The sequence below is a fragment of the Amblyomma americanum genome, chromosome 6, assembly GCF_052857255.1.
Source record: "Amblyomma americanum isolate KBUSLIRL-KWMA chromosome 6, ASM5285725v1, whole genome shotgun sequence".
In the NCBI taxonomy this organism is placed as follows: domain Eukaryota; kingdom Metazoa; phylum Arthropoda; class Arachnida; order Ixodida; family Ixodidae; genus Amblyomma; species Amblyomma americanum.
Window position 1 is genome coordinate 20866552 of NC_135502.1, and position 19203 is coordinate 20885754.

Sequence of the window (19203 nt, forward strand, 5' to 3'; positions counted from 1 at the left end):
GAAAGCCGGTTTTGCGGCAGCTGCTGCAGCAAATCTGTGCTCCGCATATACTAATCCGTGCGTGTTATCATAGAATGGCGCTGGAGGATGTTTTAACGCGAAAGCGTTAAGGAGCTCGTTGCGCAGAAAAGCCAGTGTCGTCGGCGTCGGCGTCTTTGGCCGTGAGCAAAAAATGGCGCACCTCGGTGGACACCTGAACCGCGCCGTAAGGGAAGGGATTTTAATGCGACAGCGTTAAGTATTGATTGATTGATTGAGCGATCGATCGATCGATCGATTTTTCCTTTCCTTACGGTGCGATCCGGGTGTCCAGCGAGAAATGTGAGACAGGCGTCATTTACTTTCCTTAAAAGAAATTGTTAATTTCATTTTCCTTCCCTTACGGCCCGGTTTGGGTGTCCGCCGAGATATGTGAGAGACAGGCGTCCTTTCCTTAAATTGCCCAACGGGCCACGCGTTGCGCCGAACGGGCGATGGCGTTCCGTGTACTCCTCGGCAAAGCTGATACACGCTGTCGCGTCTCACTCTTAAAGACGAAGCTTAAGCGTCCTCATATTTTTCTTTTAATATAGTAACTACTCAGTTTTCGGGCAAAAATATGCAAGGCACACCTGACAATTAAGCGGACAAGTTATTTTCTTAAAGCACAACGTTTGGTGCGACATGTGAATACGTCATCCGACAATCCCATCTTTTCCTCGCCCCATTTCTTTTTCTCAAGTTAAATTTCTTTGTCGAAATAGATTCCAAAGCTTGTATATATCCACATTTTCCTCTCAGTAGTTTCTCTTACGTAGATAACTGTGCGAAAAGTTTGTAAATTGTGGTGTTTAACGTTCCAAATTATACTGTGAGGTACGCCGTAGTAAAGGGCTCCGAATCAATTTAGACGACATGGGGTTTTTGAACGTGCACTGACACCGCACAGGCCACAGCCGTTTTTGTACATCTCCATCGAAATACGGCTTCCGCCGCTGCGACTATACTCGTTACCTTGGGATAAGTACCTGAACACCAAAGACACTGAGCCACAGCGGCGGGTCAATAGCCGCACACGCTGTAGCTTACCTGTGTAACCTAGTTGCTTCATTATATACGGACGTTGTATCCACGACCACATTGAGGACACTCTGCATACGTGGGCACGTAGTTACAAGGACAGGTTACCTCGTTTTTCATTTTTAGATTAGAAGAAAAAGAACCTGAGGAAGAAAAAGGCTTATAATAAGAGCACGTCGGGGGGGGGGGGGGGGGGGGGGGAGGTTCGAATAAAATACGCAGTTTAATAGGGCAACTCTTTGAGACGAAAACAAGAAGGAAAGCGCGATAATCCGTCACCAGTAAAAACGTTAGCGGGAATGCGTTTATGCAGTTAGTACAACACAGCTTTTATTTCATCTATATAGAGATTTTTTTTTGTTTTCTAAGTGGCGCATTGCTTCTGAAAGTAAGGGCTAGAATAAGTGTCGGAATGGTAGAAGCAGAGAGAGAGAGCGTGAGCCCCATCGGATGAAGAAAGCGAAGAAGCAGAAGACACCGAAGGGGTGGCCGCACCATGAAAAGGATCCCGACGCCCGGGCGCGATGAGTCGACGCTCATCGTCGACGTGAACCCGATCCACAGGGTGCCGCTAGTCTTCGTGAACCTGTTCTTGTTCATCCTGAACTGCATGGTCGTCTTCGTATGCGTGAGTTAACCTTTGCTGCGCTTTCGCCTGCATCTTAACATTCCGAAACGGCCACCCATCCAGCAGCGACGGGTACCGACTTCGCAACTACTCATGTGCAAAGTATAGCATTCAAGTCAGCAACTCAGAAATATGTTGTGAGATTTTCCTATCAGGGAATAATTGGTTTTTTGGGGAAAGGAAATGGCGGAGTATCTGTCTCATATATCGTTGTACACCTGAACCGCGCCTTAAGGGAAGGGATAAGAGAGGGAGTGAAAGAAGAAAGGAAGAATTAGGTGCCGTAGTGGAGGGCTCCGGAATAATTTCGACCACCTGGAGATCTTTAACGTGCACTGACATCGCACAGCACACGGGCGCCTTAGCGTTTTTCCTCCATAAAAACGCAGCCGCCGCGGCCGGGTTCGAACCCGGGAACTCCGGATCAGTAGTCGAGTGCCCTAACCACTGAGCCACCGCGGCGGGTCCCTATCAGGGAACAGATGTATAATTTCTGCAGTATACTACCAGCCGTTTCGAGTACTCGAAGAGCCGCCTACATGTCTGCGCCCTCCGATGCTGGATACTAAGTCGTTGTCCTTCTTGCGTCAGGCTGGTTTTGCTCCCACTGCTATCGCTTAAATTAGACCCGCGGTATTCGTTAAGGTATATTTATACGTAGTTACAGGAGGGAGAGCTGCGTTTATAATAGCATGCGCTAAGCCTTACTTATAGGATCTTTACTAAAAATAAAGTAATTGCCGCCATACTGCAAGACGCCTTTTACGTACGCGAATTGCGCATTCGTGGAGCCCTGAAAATCATTCGAGTGGCGTCGATGTTCCGTAGTCGCGAGCATTATGCTAGTGTCGTTCCAGTGTTCGTGTTAACTTTGTGTTACTGTTTGTGTGATGTGTCACTGGCAAGTTTGGTTCAGGCGCATTTTCTCCGCTCCACTTGGGTATTAACAAAAGCCCAAACGACTTTCCGAAGTATGCGTGAGGCTTCAGCTTAACGATACGCAAAGAAAAAACGCCGTCAATACTGACGGTATCATTGCGGGGATTCAATAAAGCACTTTAAAAACCTTGATATCTGAGAGCTTGGAGAGATGCTATCAGAGTATATAGGGGAAAAAACGCTGAATGGCCGATGGCTGAAAACTAGCTCTTTATGATGTAATAAGAGTGCAGAACGATGCTGTACACTGTGAGCCTTTTAGATTTATTGAAAAAAGAAACTAAGTATTATTGGCAATTACTCTAGTAATCACAATACACATTATTCATGCAGTGACATGGGTCATTGGAGCTACTCTGTCGCGTTTAGGATTTCAAGCAAACAAAAACACACATGGCGAGCTTTCATCTTGTCATCAAGGAAAGAGAAGGCTTGCTGCCGCTTCCACAGCTCCTAAAATGCTGAAGTTGAAAGCTCAGGAAATTACAAATGCTTCTCCGTTTAAATTAAGATTCGGGTGCAGCCCAGTGCTTTGCTTCGACGCCATGTGGGGTGGTTGGAAATGCCATGCTTGCATAAACGCTCATTTCTTTTAGGAGAGCAACGACAGAGACACCCTCAATGAATTTCTGTGTATAGTTAAACAATTACACCTCTCTATCTGCACCTCTCTTCGAAAACATACGGGCCATCAGACAAGGTACAGGGCTACACAGAGCATCGCTCCAGCACTGACACCTGCTCGTCGTTCGCAGGTCGCTTCCATAGTGGCGAGCCGCGACGAGATCTCCTTCCGGAAGCGGTCGTTCCTCATCAGCTTTGTGGTGAACATCGAGATCCCGGTGCTGTTGATCGCCGGGTTGGCACTGGTCATCACGTTCTTGGGCTTCGTCGGCGCCCTTCGCGAGAATATCCGCTTTCTGTGGTGGTACCTGAGGGGCGTCCGCGTGCTTGCCTTGATAAGCATGCTCCTGACACTTGGCGCCCTCCTCATCCCGTTCGCCAGCAAGAGCGTGAGTGATGCGGCCACGGTAGACAATCTTATTTCGGGGTGTTTCGAGAATGCTTTGCAGTTTCAAGGCGTACGCCTTACTTGCCCCATGAAGCGAAAATCAGTGGTACCCATGGTACCCATAAAAGATGGCGTCCACATGCAACCTGGCAGGTGACGGTTAAATGAATGATTAGTCGTGCGAGGTTGCTCGCGATGAGAAACCTGGATCGAACAAATTCCACCGGTCGCAGCGCCTGCGATTCCAGAGCAGTGGCGCACCACTTGACCGCTACACCTCTGCGGCAACAGTGTTATGAGGACTCCCAGGTATCTATAAATGTTAAGTGAAGAAAGACCATTTCTTCACGGCATTAACCCACCCACCGTGGTGGCTAAGTGGTTAAGGCGCTCGTCTACTGAGGCGGAGTACGCAAGTTCGAACCCGACTGCGGTGACCGCGTCTCGGTGAAGTGCAAACGCAAAAGGCGCCCGTGTGCTGTGCGATGTCAATACACGTTAAAGATCCCCAGGTGGTCGAAATTATTCTGGAGACCTCCACTACGGCACCTCTTTATTCCTTCTTTCACTCTCTACTTTACCCCTTCCATTATTGGGTGGTTCGGTTGCCCCCGAGATATGCGAGACAGTTACTGCGTCATTTCCTTTGCTCAAAACTAATTTTCAGTTTTCAATAACCCATTAGCTATGGCTTCATGCCCTTAAGGTGGATCAGTGCGCAGATCAGAAGGGGTGCGGCTACGTAGAGTCATGCAGAGGTAGAATTTCCAGCTTCGTGGAATCGGATTAATCACGCCACTGCGCGTGGCGACTGCGTTCACGAAGTGAGCGGGCGGGCTTACGCCTTCTCACACGTAAGCAGTTGTAAGTGTATGTGCCGAATTTTTTCGTTGAAATTTACGCTTCCGTAGTGGTATTCCCAGGAGACAGTGATCCAAGCTGATTATGTCTCGTGGTGCAGTAACGTAAGCATTCAATAAGAATATTTGTGACCGGTGTTTTCCACGGCACAGTTCTTTCTAACTTGGGGCTAGAGAGAGGTGCTTGTCGTCGAAAATTTCTAAATTAGGAGTAAAGACGTTAGCAGGTTTGGGATAATTTTGATCATTTCAATGCTGCTGTCTATCCTAAAAGCCTCCCGACTTGTTATCGCTTCAGCCCTAGCACTGCTTGAAATCTAGTGGATGTGCTAAGAGTTTTGTAAAGTTCCGGCTACATTAATAGTTAGCCGACATTAATTACATTTTATAACCTAGCTTTTAAACTAAGGTGAGATGTGTATTGACAGGCTTCCGAGTGTCATGAAAATGACGCGTTTTTTCGGGGCGCGATCAGCAGGTGCTGTTGCTTATCTCGCGGCCTATAGCTATGCGAAGCCTTTTTGGTCAGTGCAGGAACCGTGAAGCTGGCAGCGCTTTACTAAGTCACGGATGAGAGCGCTGTAATCTCGGCGCATTCGAGAGCACAGACACGCTGTCACGTGTAATTTTCAGATTTTGCAGGCTTTCATTTTCATCGAATATAAAGAGCTAAGCTAACGCCACCTCGTCGGCAGTACCTGGATCAGACAATTTACATGCCGCTTACAACCTCCCAATTCACATCTGAGCTTAGTGTAAAGCGACATTTAAAAGTTATTATTTATACCGACAAGTTCTGAAGTAGGTGGAACGAGAAAAATACTAGCTGGTGCTTTACATATACAACTCCTAACAGCGTTCACTTGATATCAGCTCAGAACTGCGCTTCGGTTCCGTTTAAATTCTGATCCCGTTTAGCCTGGGACACCCTGCATAGGGCTACGTGCAATAATAGGTGGGCAGCGGTGCGGGACTTTAGTCTAGGACACAATAATGTTACAGCTAAAGCTTCAGTTCTATAACGGGAATAAATGAAAAACAGCAGGGTGACACTGCCAAGGAGACAGGTGCCAGTAGTCTGCAGGTATGCCGTTAGTTTAATAGAAAACGTGCGTAATTGGTGTCTACGATTTTCGAAGCTGAGGTTTTCGAGCGCCTCGCCGCCGCGGTGGCTGAGTAGTTATGGCGCTCGGCAGCTCACCCAAAAGACTCGGGTTCGATTCCGGTCGCGGCGGTCGAATATCGATGGAGGCGAAATTCCAGAGGCCCGTGTACTGTGCGATATTAGTGCACGTTAAAGAACCCCAGGTGGTCGAAATTTCCGGAGCCCTTCGCTACAGCATCCCTCATAGCCTTATTAGCTTTGGGACGTTAAACTCCCATAAACCATAAACCATAAAGCACGAAAAAGAGCCGTAGCGATTGTTCTTTTAATTCCTTCCTCCTCTCACACTCCAACAGAGCGCGCAGAGCGTGTTCAGCGTCGACCTCATCGTGAGCTACCGAGACAACCAAGACTTTGCACGACTCGTCGATTTTGCTCAGGTAGGAATATTGCTATTCGCACAGTTTACCCGAGCCTGTGTTGTCTGTCTTACGTATATCCTTTCGTATGCTAAAGGCAAGATTAAAATACCCGCTAATGTGCTGGCATGTATTAAATACGTGCCCTTAATATTACTCTCCCTGTGATTTTAATATACCTTGCATACATAAAACTGAATTAAACTTTAGATATCCTAGATGCTAGCTACTTGAGTATTAACTTTCGGAATCGTTTGAGTTTCACCCAAAGCCTAGAGCACTAATTGGTGCGACATGGGTATATAAACTCAGCATTCAGGGATCTGGTGTTTGTAGGTGTCCTAAGGAAATACGCCTGTAAAATGTGCGAGTGGGTTGCTAGTGCTAAAACCCTAAGCGATTCTTTTCACTTTTATCATAGTGTTGCTGGTGGCCTGTTAAAAATAACATCAATACTTGGGCTTGTTGGTTCACATGTCCGAATTGTACGGCATGAACAGACAAAGGACCGGTTAGCGAGATAGACGCGCTTCAGGTAAAAAAAAAATGTTACAACAAAGTAAGAAAGCCTATGCACAGTTAGAAGATCATCAAGAAGACGTCTTTTTGGTCCAACAGATATACATGCCCAAACAGAGATGCCAACTGGCAGTCATCTTATTCATATTTAAGCGAAAAGCTTCACTACGCTAGGTAAAGCAGTCGTCGCGTACGCCGGAGAATGACCTTGACCTTCAGTCCAGCCACGTTAGCCGTGTATGACCATATGTGGTACAGTTATGGTGTCGAACCCTTGACCCCTGACTTCGACCCATGACCTTTAGTTGACCTTCGACCTTTGACATTGAATGGTCTTTGGGTTGACATTTGGCCTTAAGAACATTCCAAGGGGTGATGTGAAGCTCCGCGATGACATTCGGTGGGGGTGTCGTAAGACGATGTGATACCACGTCATAGCCACATGGTCGTGTGGGTATATATAGAACGGCTGTCGCGAGCGTGTAGCGGAGCTGCCATGTACGAGCCTCAGACGCTTGGCAAGCGTGTTGTTTTTTACAGAATGCCAGGGTTAGCCAAGGTAAGCCACTGCCAATTTTTAATAACCCCTTGCCTGCATTCATGACGGAAACCAACAGTCACCGAAACCAAGGAGCATAGGGGATGATTTTTTTCTAATTTGTGGTGTTGATTAATGGGAGATTACCAGTGTAATTATTTTATGAAACAACTGCAGCGCAGCCTAACCGAGTTTGGGATCGCTATACATCTGCTTCTTACGGCAAGAACGTCAACTCGCGCAATTTCTGGTTTCATTGGTACTTGTCTTCTCATTCGCAAACAAATATGAAAAATGGGGCCCAAAGCAGCGATATCACCTCCCTGTTACAGTCCTCATTCCAGTGCTGCGGTATCACAAGCGAGCGGTACCGCGACTGGGGCCACAACGTCTACTTCAACTGCTCGCGGAAAAACCCCAGCACAGAGCGCTGCTCGGTGCCCGCCTCATGCTGCAAGCCGCCCCCAGGCGACGAACAGGACCTGGAGACGCGCCTCAAGCGCCGCTTCTGCGGTTACGGTGTGCTCGCCATGACCGAGCAGGAGGCCTGGCAGAAGGTATACTGCATTTAACAGACAACTTTGTTTTCGATACGACAAACTTTTTAAGCGAAAAGCTTCACTACTCTAGGTAAAGCAGTCGTCGAGTATGCCGGAGAATGACCTTGAATGACCTTCAGCCCGATCTTCATATGTTAACCGTATATGACAATATGTGGTAATTAAAGTCTCAGACCCTGGACCCCTGACCTTGACCCCTGACCTTCAGTTGACCTTTGACCTCGTACCTTACGTTGACCTATGACCTTTGAAAGTTGGGCGACCTTTGAGTTGACCTTTGACCTTAAGAACATCAGATGGGGCGATGTGAAGCCACGTGATGACATCCGATGGGGGTGTCGTAAGACCATGTGATACCACGTCATAGCCACGTGGTCGTGTGGGTATATATAGAACGGCTGTCGCGAGCGTGTAGCGGAGCTGCTATGGACGAGCCTCTGACGCCTAGCAAGTGTCCTTGCTTTTCGCTGAATTACAGTGTTAGCCAAGTTAAGCCACTGCCCATTTGTTTCTGTCAAGAGCAAGGTGGCATTGTATTACTCGACTGAGACATTTAGGTATTAATGCGACAGCGTTAAGGCTTCTGTTCTGTTGAAAATCCGGCGTGTTCGTCGGCGTTGTGAGCGAAAAATCCGCGGAGAAGCAACCTAGGTGGGCCACCCAGGTCACATAGCCTTGTGGCGTCAACAAAACCCACTTATCGGATTTTGCGCAAACTGACCCCCGTGGCAGGTGGAACTGAAATTAATGATTGGTCTCTAGACGTTGCTCGGGAAAAGCAACCTGTGTCGGCATAAGCCCTGCCGTTGACAACACCTGTCATTGCAGGGCAGTGACGCATCGCTTAACCGCTGCACCACAGCGCCAGGAGAGGTATTCCCAGGGATCTATAAACGTAGTCTAGAAGGACCAGTTCCGCATGTGTAGACATTAACCCATTAACACTATCGCGTCATACGCTTGAGGCGGAGGAAATGTTCTCTGCAATTTTTTTATTTAGCACCGACTGTATTTGGTAAACAAATTAATTTAGGAAAGCTTTGCCGCAGGCGTCACTATCACTTTGAACCAGAGATGTGCTAAATGTCTTGAGGGTTTTGCGTCTAAGCTGAATGACAGAATGTAATCGATGCAAGCGGAGTTGCCCTTTCTCTCAGCGTCATAGTATGCAAGCGAAAAGCACAACGTTCACCAGCTGGCCAATGAAAACACTACCCTGATGACCCAGGGGGCGCTCTCGAGCATGCCGTTTGTGTTCACGTGGTTGGTACGCATAAGCTATCTGGCATTTGGACTGAGTGTTTGACATCAGACGCATGACGAGGACAGTGGTAGCCTTGTCGTTGTCATGTCTTCATTACTAAAAAAAAAAGTAAGGGAGAATTTTTCCGCCTTGGGCTGGAGTGAAGGTATGGGCCACGTCTCCAGAGCGAAAAAACAACGTTTTGATTTAATCAAATAATATTTTCCTATATCTTTGTCCTTACAGTCCATAAATAAGGGAGCTCAAAAATCGTCGGCAGTCAACAAGGTGTCGGTTATAAATGGGCAGTTACTGCTTTGGTTTGGTACTTTTGGTTTAACGTTCCAAAGCATCTTAAGCTATAAATGATGCCGTAATGGAGGGCTCCGAATAATTTTAACTACCTGAGGTTCTTTTGACCTGCACTGCCATCGCACAGTACACGGGCCTCTATAGCATTTCGCGTCCATCGAAATGCGTGCACATGTGCTGCGGCCGAGATCTCTAGAAACTAGATGCCTTCTCTAGACTTAGCTCTGTTGCGTTATTAGGTACTGGTGGGGTTAGTGAATGTTCCTTCTTTGCCCTCTTCACCATCCCCCAACCTAACCAACACGCACAGCAGAAAGCTCCTTAACTATTTCCTCAGTGATTCTTTAAAACGGGAAATTTCTTTAAGTCGCGTGCTGCTAACGATGGGATACCTTCGTTTAAAGTGCACAACAACCTACCTCACCATGCGGCTACAAAAGAAAGTTAAGTAGCTGCTTTGGTGAGTTGCAGATAAGGCATGAAAATTGGCCCTTGTTTAGAGGTCAGCGTAACGCTAGTGTAAGGTATGACATCATTAACTAGGCAACAAGGATTATGGTTGCGTGTGGAGAGCTACTTTGGAAGCATGCATCCGCGGCTGATCCCTGCTCGTTCTGTCGTCCAATGCCCCGGTCTTCATTCGTCCCAGATCTACACACGCAGCTGCGTCGATGCGGTTGTGGCCTTCTTGCGAGGCAACACTCTCCTATTGGTCGGCGTCGGCTTGGTCACGTTCGCCATCCTCTCCGTGCTCCGCACGATGGCGACCACGGTGCACGACGAGGTCATCTCGCTCACCCGCCTTTACGACAACTACTACAAGCGGATGGCCGGGGGTGCCCGCAAGTCCCTGGCTCGGCGGGAGGCCATAGCGGAGGTGGCCGCTGCACGGGAGCACCTGGTGCAAGGACAGGCCAGGCGCGGGTGAGTGTACTCCGTAGGGAAGAACTTTTTATGATCAGGTCGAGAATGAACAGCACCTTCATCAGGTTCAGTAAAAACTAAGTCCACTGCAGTTGCACGACAAACGCCTCTTGGCTGTCACCCAGAAACGTGATCGCTGCATATTTTGTTGGCTCATGAGTGTGCGCAAGGTGTGTCCGCAGGAAACGTGTACAAGAAGTGTCCGCTCTACCCGTCAAAGGAATTGATAAAAATAAAAAAATATATAAAATAAATAAAGAGAACAATAAATTAGGAAAAGCATAAATTAGAAATAAAAACAGCAAATTAAAGTGAAAAATAAATATAAAAGAAAAATATTACAAATAGTGAAAATAAAAAAAGAAAAACAGAGGGAGAAAGGACAGGGAAGGCTTTCGCGTTTCCGCTCATGAGCAGACTTAAGTGGAAATAAATTTTGTTTTCCTGACTCTCCAGAGTGTGGTTTCGTTCTTCTATCCTCTCTGTTACAGTCGATTATAGATAATTGGTACTCGAAGGGGACAGGAAGCTTGTTGAAACAATGCGCAATTCGAATATAGGGGAACCATTGCAGTGCACTTGGTCTTGACAGAACGAAATCGTCAGCTCAAATAAAATGGATGCTCGAATGAAGCAATCCAAAATAAAGGCAGTCTGGATATAACAAAATGTCGCTCACGTATTTCAGTAATTAAATGTCCTCCTTAGGTTCACTTTTCTCTCCCTTTAGCCACGGTTTTATCAACTTCATATAGTTATGGTGCTAATCTGTGTTACCTTATTCCGAACGTCGTTACACCCGTAGTTTGGTTTTCATAGTTCCGTACGTTGACTTCAGACTTGTTTCAAACATGATGGCAGGTTTGAAGGTGTTTGCTCAGAAAAGTTTAGTACACTTACATAAAGCTGGCTAAAGAAAAGATATAATTAAGGAGAAAGCCCCATTTAAATTCATAGGCTGATCGTGCAAGTTAGTGAACCATCTAGCGGTGCGATAGAAGGCAATTGCTTGGCAGGGAAAACACGACTCAGGTTTGAAAGCGCAGCAAGAACACGCAGAGTGGCTCGTATTTTTTAGTCGTATCTATGCTATAAGGCGACAAGGTGTCTTTTATTCTGTTGCTGATGCTCTGTTTTGCTGAATTTTATTAATTGAGCGTGTACCTGATGCCAACAACCGGAGTCATGTTAGCCTTTACGTAGAGAGCTCAGACACATGCATTAAACGATGCTATGACAAGCCACAGGCTCCAAACACAAAGGGGTTTGATTTCAAAGGAAGAACATTTAGTTTTGATCTGAGGTAATTTCTTCTTCCGTTTGTGATTCTCTACATTTTTTTTGGGGGGGGGGGGGAGAGGGGAGAGGAGAGGGTTGAACTGAACACCGACACAAGGAATCAACTTACACTGCTGGTAGCTTGGTGTACCCGCTGCACGAAACCTAAAACATAGCGATTTCCTGTAAATGGCCGCACTTAATCGAAAACAAAGGTTATCGTAGACGTATTCAGTGGAAGCTTTCTTACTGCATTGCAGACGGTTGCTAGTCCAATGAATTAGGAAAATTTTTTGAGGGGTAGTAGACCAATTAAGGGAGTGAATACCTTACGCATCTTTACCAGAACACACATATAGAGCTACGAAAGGAAGGCTATTGAGCATTTGAAAGATAATCGCACGTTAAAAGGGAAACTTCACCCCAGTCCCGGGTTCGAGTCCAAAATACAACCTACCTGAAGACGCCACTCTGTAAACTCATAAATGAAACGGCTTGAATTTGAACGGCAGACTACGCAGCTGACTACAGAGAGGAGGAGGACTCGCGTAGAGTGAAGCGACAGGAATAGGAGATAGTGAGTTAGGTATTAAACAATAGTTGAGGGCATTCTAGCTGAAATCAAGAAGAGGAATTATGCTTGGGCAAGGCCACTGGTGCGAAGGAAAGATCGCCGATGTTCCATTAGGGCAACAGAGGGGATTGTGACTGCAAACGCAAGAGGAGGCGGGAGACAGTCACGTGCACATAAGAAATCAGGAAATTTACCTGGCCAGGACGGCACAGTTGGCGTAGGGGAGGGTAAAGGGATGATCAGTGTGAGATGTCTTTGTGCTGCACTGAAGACAGCTGGGGCTGATGATGAAGAGATGGTGGTGATTAGTTGCGAGCAGTGACCAAAATTATTGTGTGTTCGAGCCGCATGAGACTCATGGCATTTGTTCCGGTTCTCTTGACCACCTGGTGCAGGGAGAGGTTCTCCGTCAGCAGGAATACCTCAAAGGCCGCTTGGCGACCACGGCCGTCCTACAACCGCATGATCGGGCACCGGCCTTCCGACTACTTCGGTCCCCCCGTGGCCGAGGGTCAGCCGTACAGCCCTCATGCGCGCGTCGCACGTTAGCAGGCGACACATTCGCAAATGACACAGCGCAACATATGCCTTCCAGCAATAATAACAAATCTCACCCTTGTGATATGGAAGTGCTATACTTATGCGCCGCTTGCAGCAAACACAATTTTAATGAAAAACTGCCGGAGCGCGTAGGTGTCAGATTTGTGTGTCAGATTTATGTGTCAGATTGACATTGTGTCAGATTTATGGTACACTCCTGCGGAATGCATATTACACTAGTAGTCCTCGCTCGTGCAGCATCTTTTAGGGGCTACATCCACAATAATATCTCCAGTGAAAACTCAGCAAACTGAAATATAGGAAACAGACTCGTTAGGCTATGTCCGAAAGAATCCAATAATATTCGAAACTACAGCGAACACATCCTTTCAATTTATATAATACCATAGCGTGTGAGCAGTGATGCTTAGTGCCATATTTATGCAACATTCTGCGGAAGGTGCTTGCAGCAGTCTACAGGAACAGCCGCATCTGTTAACTGAGCAGACGCGAATAAGGGAAACGAGTCTCGTCAAGGGGTGTATGACAGCAACCATAGTTTAGAAAGCGAGGACAGCGTCGGAGAGTGCTTTTAATTATTCCGGTCGAGAAAAATAAATCATTGAGTGATCGCTTAGGCACAAGGTAAGTTGCGAGAAAGTGGAAGGAATTACGTCACTAGTGGGAAACGAACCCGCTACTTCGCGTATAGCATGGGATGCTTTACCATCAGTCGCGAACTTCGTAGAGTAGGTACTGGGACGAAAACTTCTTAGAGACACCGGAAGCACAAAACTAAGAGTTTTATTGGTCGTCTAAGGCTTTCAAAGCATCGAGAAGTTACATATTAGTAGCAGGTAAAAAATTGGGCAAGTACTCCATCAGTTTTTTTTTTTTCGCAAAGAACGCCCTCGGTTGGGGCATCTTAAGGAGGATAAAGAAAAGGCGGTTGCACAATTACGAGGAAGGAACAATCCCTGACCTGGTGCACAAAATAAACTCTTCCGTCTCCTTTATTGAATGGAGCCCTGAACTAAGGGCTCCACTCAGAGACGTGTACAGGACAGTTTTTTAATAAAAGTTCCTCCTCCTCCTCCTCCTCCTCCTCCTCCTCCTCCTCCTCCTCCTCCTCCTCCTCCTCCTCCTCATTGGCCATGCTTAGTAATTAAGGGGGCATCCAAGCCTGCTCCTAAACTACTAGCAGACACAGGTATCATTGCTGGTACCACTGTTTATTTTATTTATTCCTGTGTACTTTCGACCGCAAAAACGTTTTTGGAGGAATAGGCTTGACGAGGTTGACAGTTGGTTAGCATTCTATGTGTGACTACAGTAAACGCACAGTGAAACCACATTAGAGTCAAAGGAAGTTTCTCCACATCTCGCAGCCGGTCCCAAAAAAGTCGTCGACAACGCCGTAGTTTCCTGGTTGAAGCCAGACGAAACTTGGATTATCCAGTGAGAACTGGGGCCAAATTGGTATCTCGTAAAAAGCAGGCGTCCTGACGGGATGAAGTAAAAAAAATAATTGAACAGTGGCAAACAATAGTCGAGCTGTCGTTCCACAAATAATGGAGAGCGGCGAGAATGATAAGAATCATTAAAATAATTTTATGGGTGGAAAATGCTTTTGATTAGGGATTATGTGGGGTTATCAGGTAGATTTCAGTTCCCCAGTTGAAAGCATCAAACACAATGTTTTAAAAGGCACTTTTTTTTGCATATGTGGTTGAATGTATTTAATATGTAGGTACAAGTGCTTTTTTATTTTACTTCCTTTGACATATACATTTGTTGGTTCATTTTCCTAAGGTTTAGCTGGACATTCGCCGCTTGAGCCTTCGGCAACTCTGAGTGTACACTATACATTAGGATACACGGCGGCGTTTTATCAAGATCGGTCAGAGAGCGGTTCGTGCTTACCCTGTCTCCGCAAATGTTGCCAGGCTTTTCATTATCTTCAAACTGAATTCCCTGTCCTGGTCCGTATAGTTGCCTTCCTCCAGGAAAGGAATGCCAAAAGTGTACGGAACGTCGTCCATATGCGTTACTCCGATCCATTCCGGGGTCGTCGCCATTTCTGACCTGTGCGCGAATATCTGTCCATACACTCTGCCTCTTCGTGAGTGGCTTTCAGCAAAGAACCTGCTGGGGCAGTAAGTGTCCTGTTTTCCGAAGAAGTCGCATGCTGTGCTTCTCAGCGCGACTTTGTCGTCAGGTGGCGCAGTTTTAAGATACTGCAAACCAAGAGTAACGACTTTATCTTTCATCCACAAATTGAACAAAGTCTCCAGCGCCATTTGCAGATATTCTATGGTGACATCCTCCAAGTCTGGTTCAAGTAGCCTCTGGTCGGGCTGATAAAGGAAAGGAAACGTTCCTTCGTTGGACGTCACACTGACAACTGCGTCAACGGGCGAGAATGCTCCCTTGCTGCTGGCTTCAGAGGGAAGGAGAGGCATGAATTCAGTCTTAAACGTAGGCATGAAAAAAAGAAACTTCGGTAACGTCGCCAGTAGTGTCGCAGCTTGAAGGATCAAGGCTGTTGTATTTCGTAGGCAGTCCAGGACACGTGCTGTGTGGGTAGTCAGATCCTGGAAGGAGTCCGCGCAACCGAGAATCTGTGCGACTTCGTTTCCTTTGGCGTTGCTCTCGTAAATGGAGTCGGCTTCTGTGTCAGTGTTCAGGGTGCCGCTCATCAAATACACGCGGTGAAAGAGCCCCGCGCTCAGCGGGGACAACACGTGAGCGTGGATGAGCATAGAGCCTGAACTGCTGCCAAACAGAGTTACGCTGTTAGCGTCACCACCGAACATGGCGATGTTAGAGCGGATCCACTCGAGCACCAGTCGTTGGTCCCAAAGGCCGACATTTCCCGGCCCTCCAGGGTCATGTGCGTCCATGAAACCGAACACTGAATTACGGAAGTCAATGGTCACAACAACGAGGTCGTTGAAAGCCGCTAAAACAGTGGCGTTATATTCTTCCTCGTACGGTGAACCAATGGAGTAAATTCCACCGAAGAACCACACCAGTACAGGCCGCCTTTTTGAGTCAGATATGCTGGGCGTGTACACGTTGAGGTAGAGACAGTCTTCAGAAAAAGAACCAGGAATAGGAAAAATACTGCCTGCCCGGGGCTGCATGCAGGAACTCTTGGGAGCAGTCGCGTTGTACAGTCCCTCCCACGGGTCGCGGGGTTCAGGCTTCAGAAACCTTAGGTTACCTACAGGCGGGTTCGCGTACGGTATGCCTAAGAAGATGTTGATGGGATATTCATGAAAGCTTCCGGAGCGCCCAAGCAGCTGTCCTTGAGGAATGGTGACGATCACGCCGCTGGCGGATGCGACAGAAATTATTAGCGTCGAGAGAAGGGCACCAGTCTCCGTTGTCATCACCATCGCCTCCGTCCAATACCTGTAAATGTTCGTGTGGGCACGTCAGTTAATTTGACTTATTTCTTTATTTATTTAGGAATGAATTTTCCTAACTAGAACTGAGCTTTTGCGTGTGCACCACAGCAATATAAAATAGAAATACGAAAGGATTATCATTTTAAGTGTAGAATATGAAAAAGCACCTGTAAAGAAATGAAAGGCTGTTCTGCAAGTCTCAACCTTCACTCAAGTAATTACGTTTGCAACACATGGCGGCATTAATTCAAAATACGGATAGCCAGTTAAGATAACTTTCGTTCCAAGGTGACCCGAAAAGCTTCAAATGCGCTCGTGTATGGCGCGTACTTTTGTCTGAGGCAATCTCCAAATTCAAATTTTTGGGCGTTCTCAGTAGACACCAAAGAACGCAAAATTAATGGGCTTCTCATCAATTAAACCAATCAGGCAAGTCATATTAGTTTAAATCTAAGCAGCTGAGAGAGATGACGTGGCAGTGGTGAGTTACATAAGCAGAAGTTTAACACTTTCAGCTCTGAAATTTTTTGTACAATTGTGGAGATTCTTTATTACCTATGTGATCGAAAAAAGAGCAAAGCTATTGCACTCATACACGGATGATGAATAATGAGCTGTGTCACCCTATAAGAACGCAGGGCGCAATGGTTGCAGTAAGCATGCGTGTATACGTAATCTTTTATCCATGCCTCACGGCGCAAAAATATTTTCACGGGATAAAACCGATGCCTTAATGTACTGGAGCATAAATAGAGCTTAGGAGAGTATAAGCGGGCATGCAAAACTTTGAAGCAGGCTTTTTAATTTGTTAAAGCACAAATCTGTACGTATCAAATTCCCATAATCCTGTGTGTACCGGTAAAACCGCTGGATGGTAACGTCTCTCCTCCTTGGCCGTAAGCAGCCAGATGCCGATTTGCTGCCACATACATCCTGCTCCGTTGACTGCTCAGAAAAAAATTAGCCTTTTCAGTGCGAGCACGGGCAAACAATCGTTTTGCGATGCTTCTATGCTGACGAGTACTAATAATTTGCTACCAGTGCATCACCTACACTCCCGTTAAAACTAGCAAGGCCAGTTTTTGACTCTTCCTTCTTGCGTCACTTCTACCAGTCGATATTCATCCTCCTTTACTCGCTTACATTTTCTACTAATTCTGCACGTTATGCAACCTTCCGTAAACCCGCACCAGGACGTATTTTTACAGAGAACGCGGTCTGAGGTGCACTTTTCCTGTTTTATACAAGACGGATGAATGGTGCTGCGAAAATTCGCACCCGGTATTGTCGTACAGAGTAGATGTAAGCATTAAATGCCCTTGCACGAAAAACGTAGCGCATTCTGGGACAGATATTCGGTGGTGGTATCCACACTCGAGTGTTGAGGACTCCTTCTTCCGACACATTTCTTTGCTTGGCCATTCTCACCGTGCGGAAGCGCGCTCGGCTCGCTTCCCCGCTTTTTGTGTGTGGCAACCCTCGTTATCAGCGCTTGCCGCGCACCATAAAGATCCCCTGGTGAGCGAAATCATTCCAGGGCCCTTCACGGAAAGACTGAAAAACGTTTAATGCATAGAATGGTTGGGTGGGCCTTCATTCCAGGAGCTCATTGGCATTTTCCGGCAGTCTTGCCCGGTTCACTAGCCAAAGCTGGTCTTCCGAATGTGAGCTGGACAGCACCGTCTCCCAGTCCTTAGTTGTTGGGTTATTGATTCTTGGTATAGCTGTTTTTTTTTTACAATCCCATACCGTATGATGTAACTCAGCCACTTCACCGCAGAAGGCGCAGTGCGGATCGTACGAATTTGGAAACGTATAGCTGAATTTGACGGGATTCATATATCCTTCAGTACAGCACCTTCTCTTTTCTTGCTTCTTTCATCCCTACCCCTCCATTCCTTCCCACATGGTGTGTTAGAGGCGTGCACATAGGAGTGAGTGCTGCTGCGTCTTTCCTTTCCTCAAAAATCAATTTTCATTCAATACTTGCCACAAGCCGATGTCAGTGCACGTTAAAGATCCCCAGGTGGTCGAAATTATTCCGGAGCCCTCCACTACGGTACCTCTCTCTTCCTTTCTTCTTTCACTCCCTCCTTTACCCTTCCCTTATGGCGCGGTTCAGGTGTCCAACGATATATGAGACAGATACTGCGCCATTTCCTTTCCCCCCAAAACCAATTATTATTATTATTACAAGCCGAAGACAGGAGGTGGGCTGAGCTTCTGCGTGTGTTTCAGGGTACGGAGTTAAGCTACCGTTTCTGGCAAGTACACAGGGAGGAGATGGAAAAAAAAGAACGCTTGCTCCGGGAAGGGGCGTTGGTCAAATTCCGAGCCCCAGTTAAGCCCAGCACTTCAGAAAGGAGGTGGAAGGTAAGTGTATCCCAGCCAGATAATTCGGTGACAATTGTGAGCCGTGGCGTTCATGTTTTGATGGAGCCGAGATGCAGACATCCGTGTCCTTAGAACGATGTCAGAGCATGCTAAATAACTTGAGGTCTTCCTTATTAACACCGAGCCTTCCGCCTGCGGCACCTCTGTTTTTTTTTTCTTCTTCGACTCTATTCTTCACCACATCCCTTAAGGCGTAGCGTAATGGCCTTTAATAAGAAATTTTACGTAGAAAAATGATTTTAATACGAAGGGTCATCTGTCACACGGTTCTGCATAGATCCTATTGCACTGCTACAAGTTTGTGTGCAAAACATATATTAAATACTATTAGAAAGAAGCATGCGTTGGGGGGCATGGCGAAACTTTGTTACCGTTTGCTTAATCACTGCAGCGGCAACCTCTGCGATTACCTCAGCGAAACTGGTCTTCATTCCTTCTTTTAACTTTCTGTATCCTGCATGCCTTCTTCCTTTATCAACTTATGCCTCATGACACGCTTATCGAATAAAAAAAATTAATTAGTGGGCCTTTAAGAAATGTGTGGACCTACCGCCAAATGGCCAAAGATGTCGCACAGAGGGAGCTTCGGAGTATTAACAAAACGCAGATTAAGAAGAGCACTGCACGCAGCGCAAACACTGGGAACAGGCACCGACTCGATGATGGCAAGCTCGAGCCAGTTGTCATAGCAGGCGATGCTACAAAAACAGGATGTGCATTAGTATGTCCGATTGAGCAGATTTCTTCTTTTATTTTCCAATAGATAGGCAACGAATCTTTGCTTCCTGGAAAATATTTTCCACTTTCCGAATCACGCATTGCAGAATGCGTCGTCCGGAAGTGAGGCACACGAATTGAGACGCATTCGATACGTCCGCTCGCAAAG

General features: G+C 46.7%; 2 protein-coding genes and 1 non-coding gene across 3 annotated transcripts; 1 reads left to right on the plus strand and 2 right to left on the minus strand.

Annotated features, from left to right (window-relative positions):
• Positions 1–1574: 1574 nt before the first annotated feature.
• On the plus strand, positions 1575–12576 carry LOC144094588 (tetraspanin-33-like). Its single transcript, XM_077628506.1, has 6 exons — positions 1575–1687; positions 3382–3639; positions 5960–6043; positions 7412–7636; positions 9844–10118; positions 12366–12576. Exons 1-6 carry the CDS (start codon positions 1670–1672, stop codon positions 12517–12519), a joined length of 1014 nt encoding a protein of 337 aa, XP_077484632.1. The 5' UTR covers positions 1575–1669; the 3' UTR covers positions 12520–12576.
• TRNAS-ACU (transfer RNA serine (anticodon ACU)) lies at positions 2078–2149 on the minus strand. Its single transcript has one exon. It is a non-coding gene; the product is annotated as a tRNA-Ser (tRNA).
• Positions 12577–13755: 1179 nt separating the features above from the next.
• Positions 13756–15915, minus strand: LOC144094589 (acetylcholinesterase-like). Its single transcript, XM_077628507.1, has 2 exons — positions 14434–15915; positions 13756–14012 (listed from the first exon to the last, which is right to left on the minus strand). Exons 1-2 carry the CDS (start codon positions 15909–15911, stop codon positions 13871–13873), a joined length of 1620 nt encoding a protein of 539 aa, XP_077484633.1. The 5' UTR covers positions 15912–15915; the 3' UTR covers positions 13756–13870.
• Positions 15916–19203: the final 3288 nt, after the last annotated feature.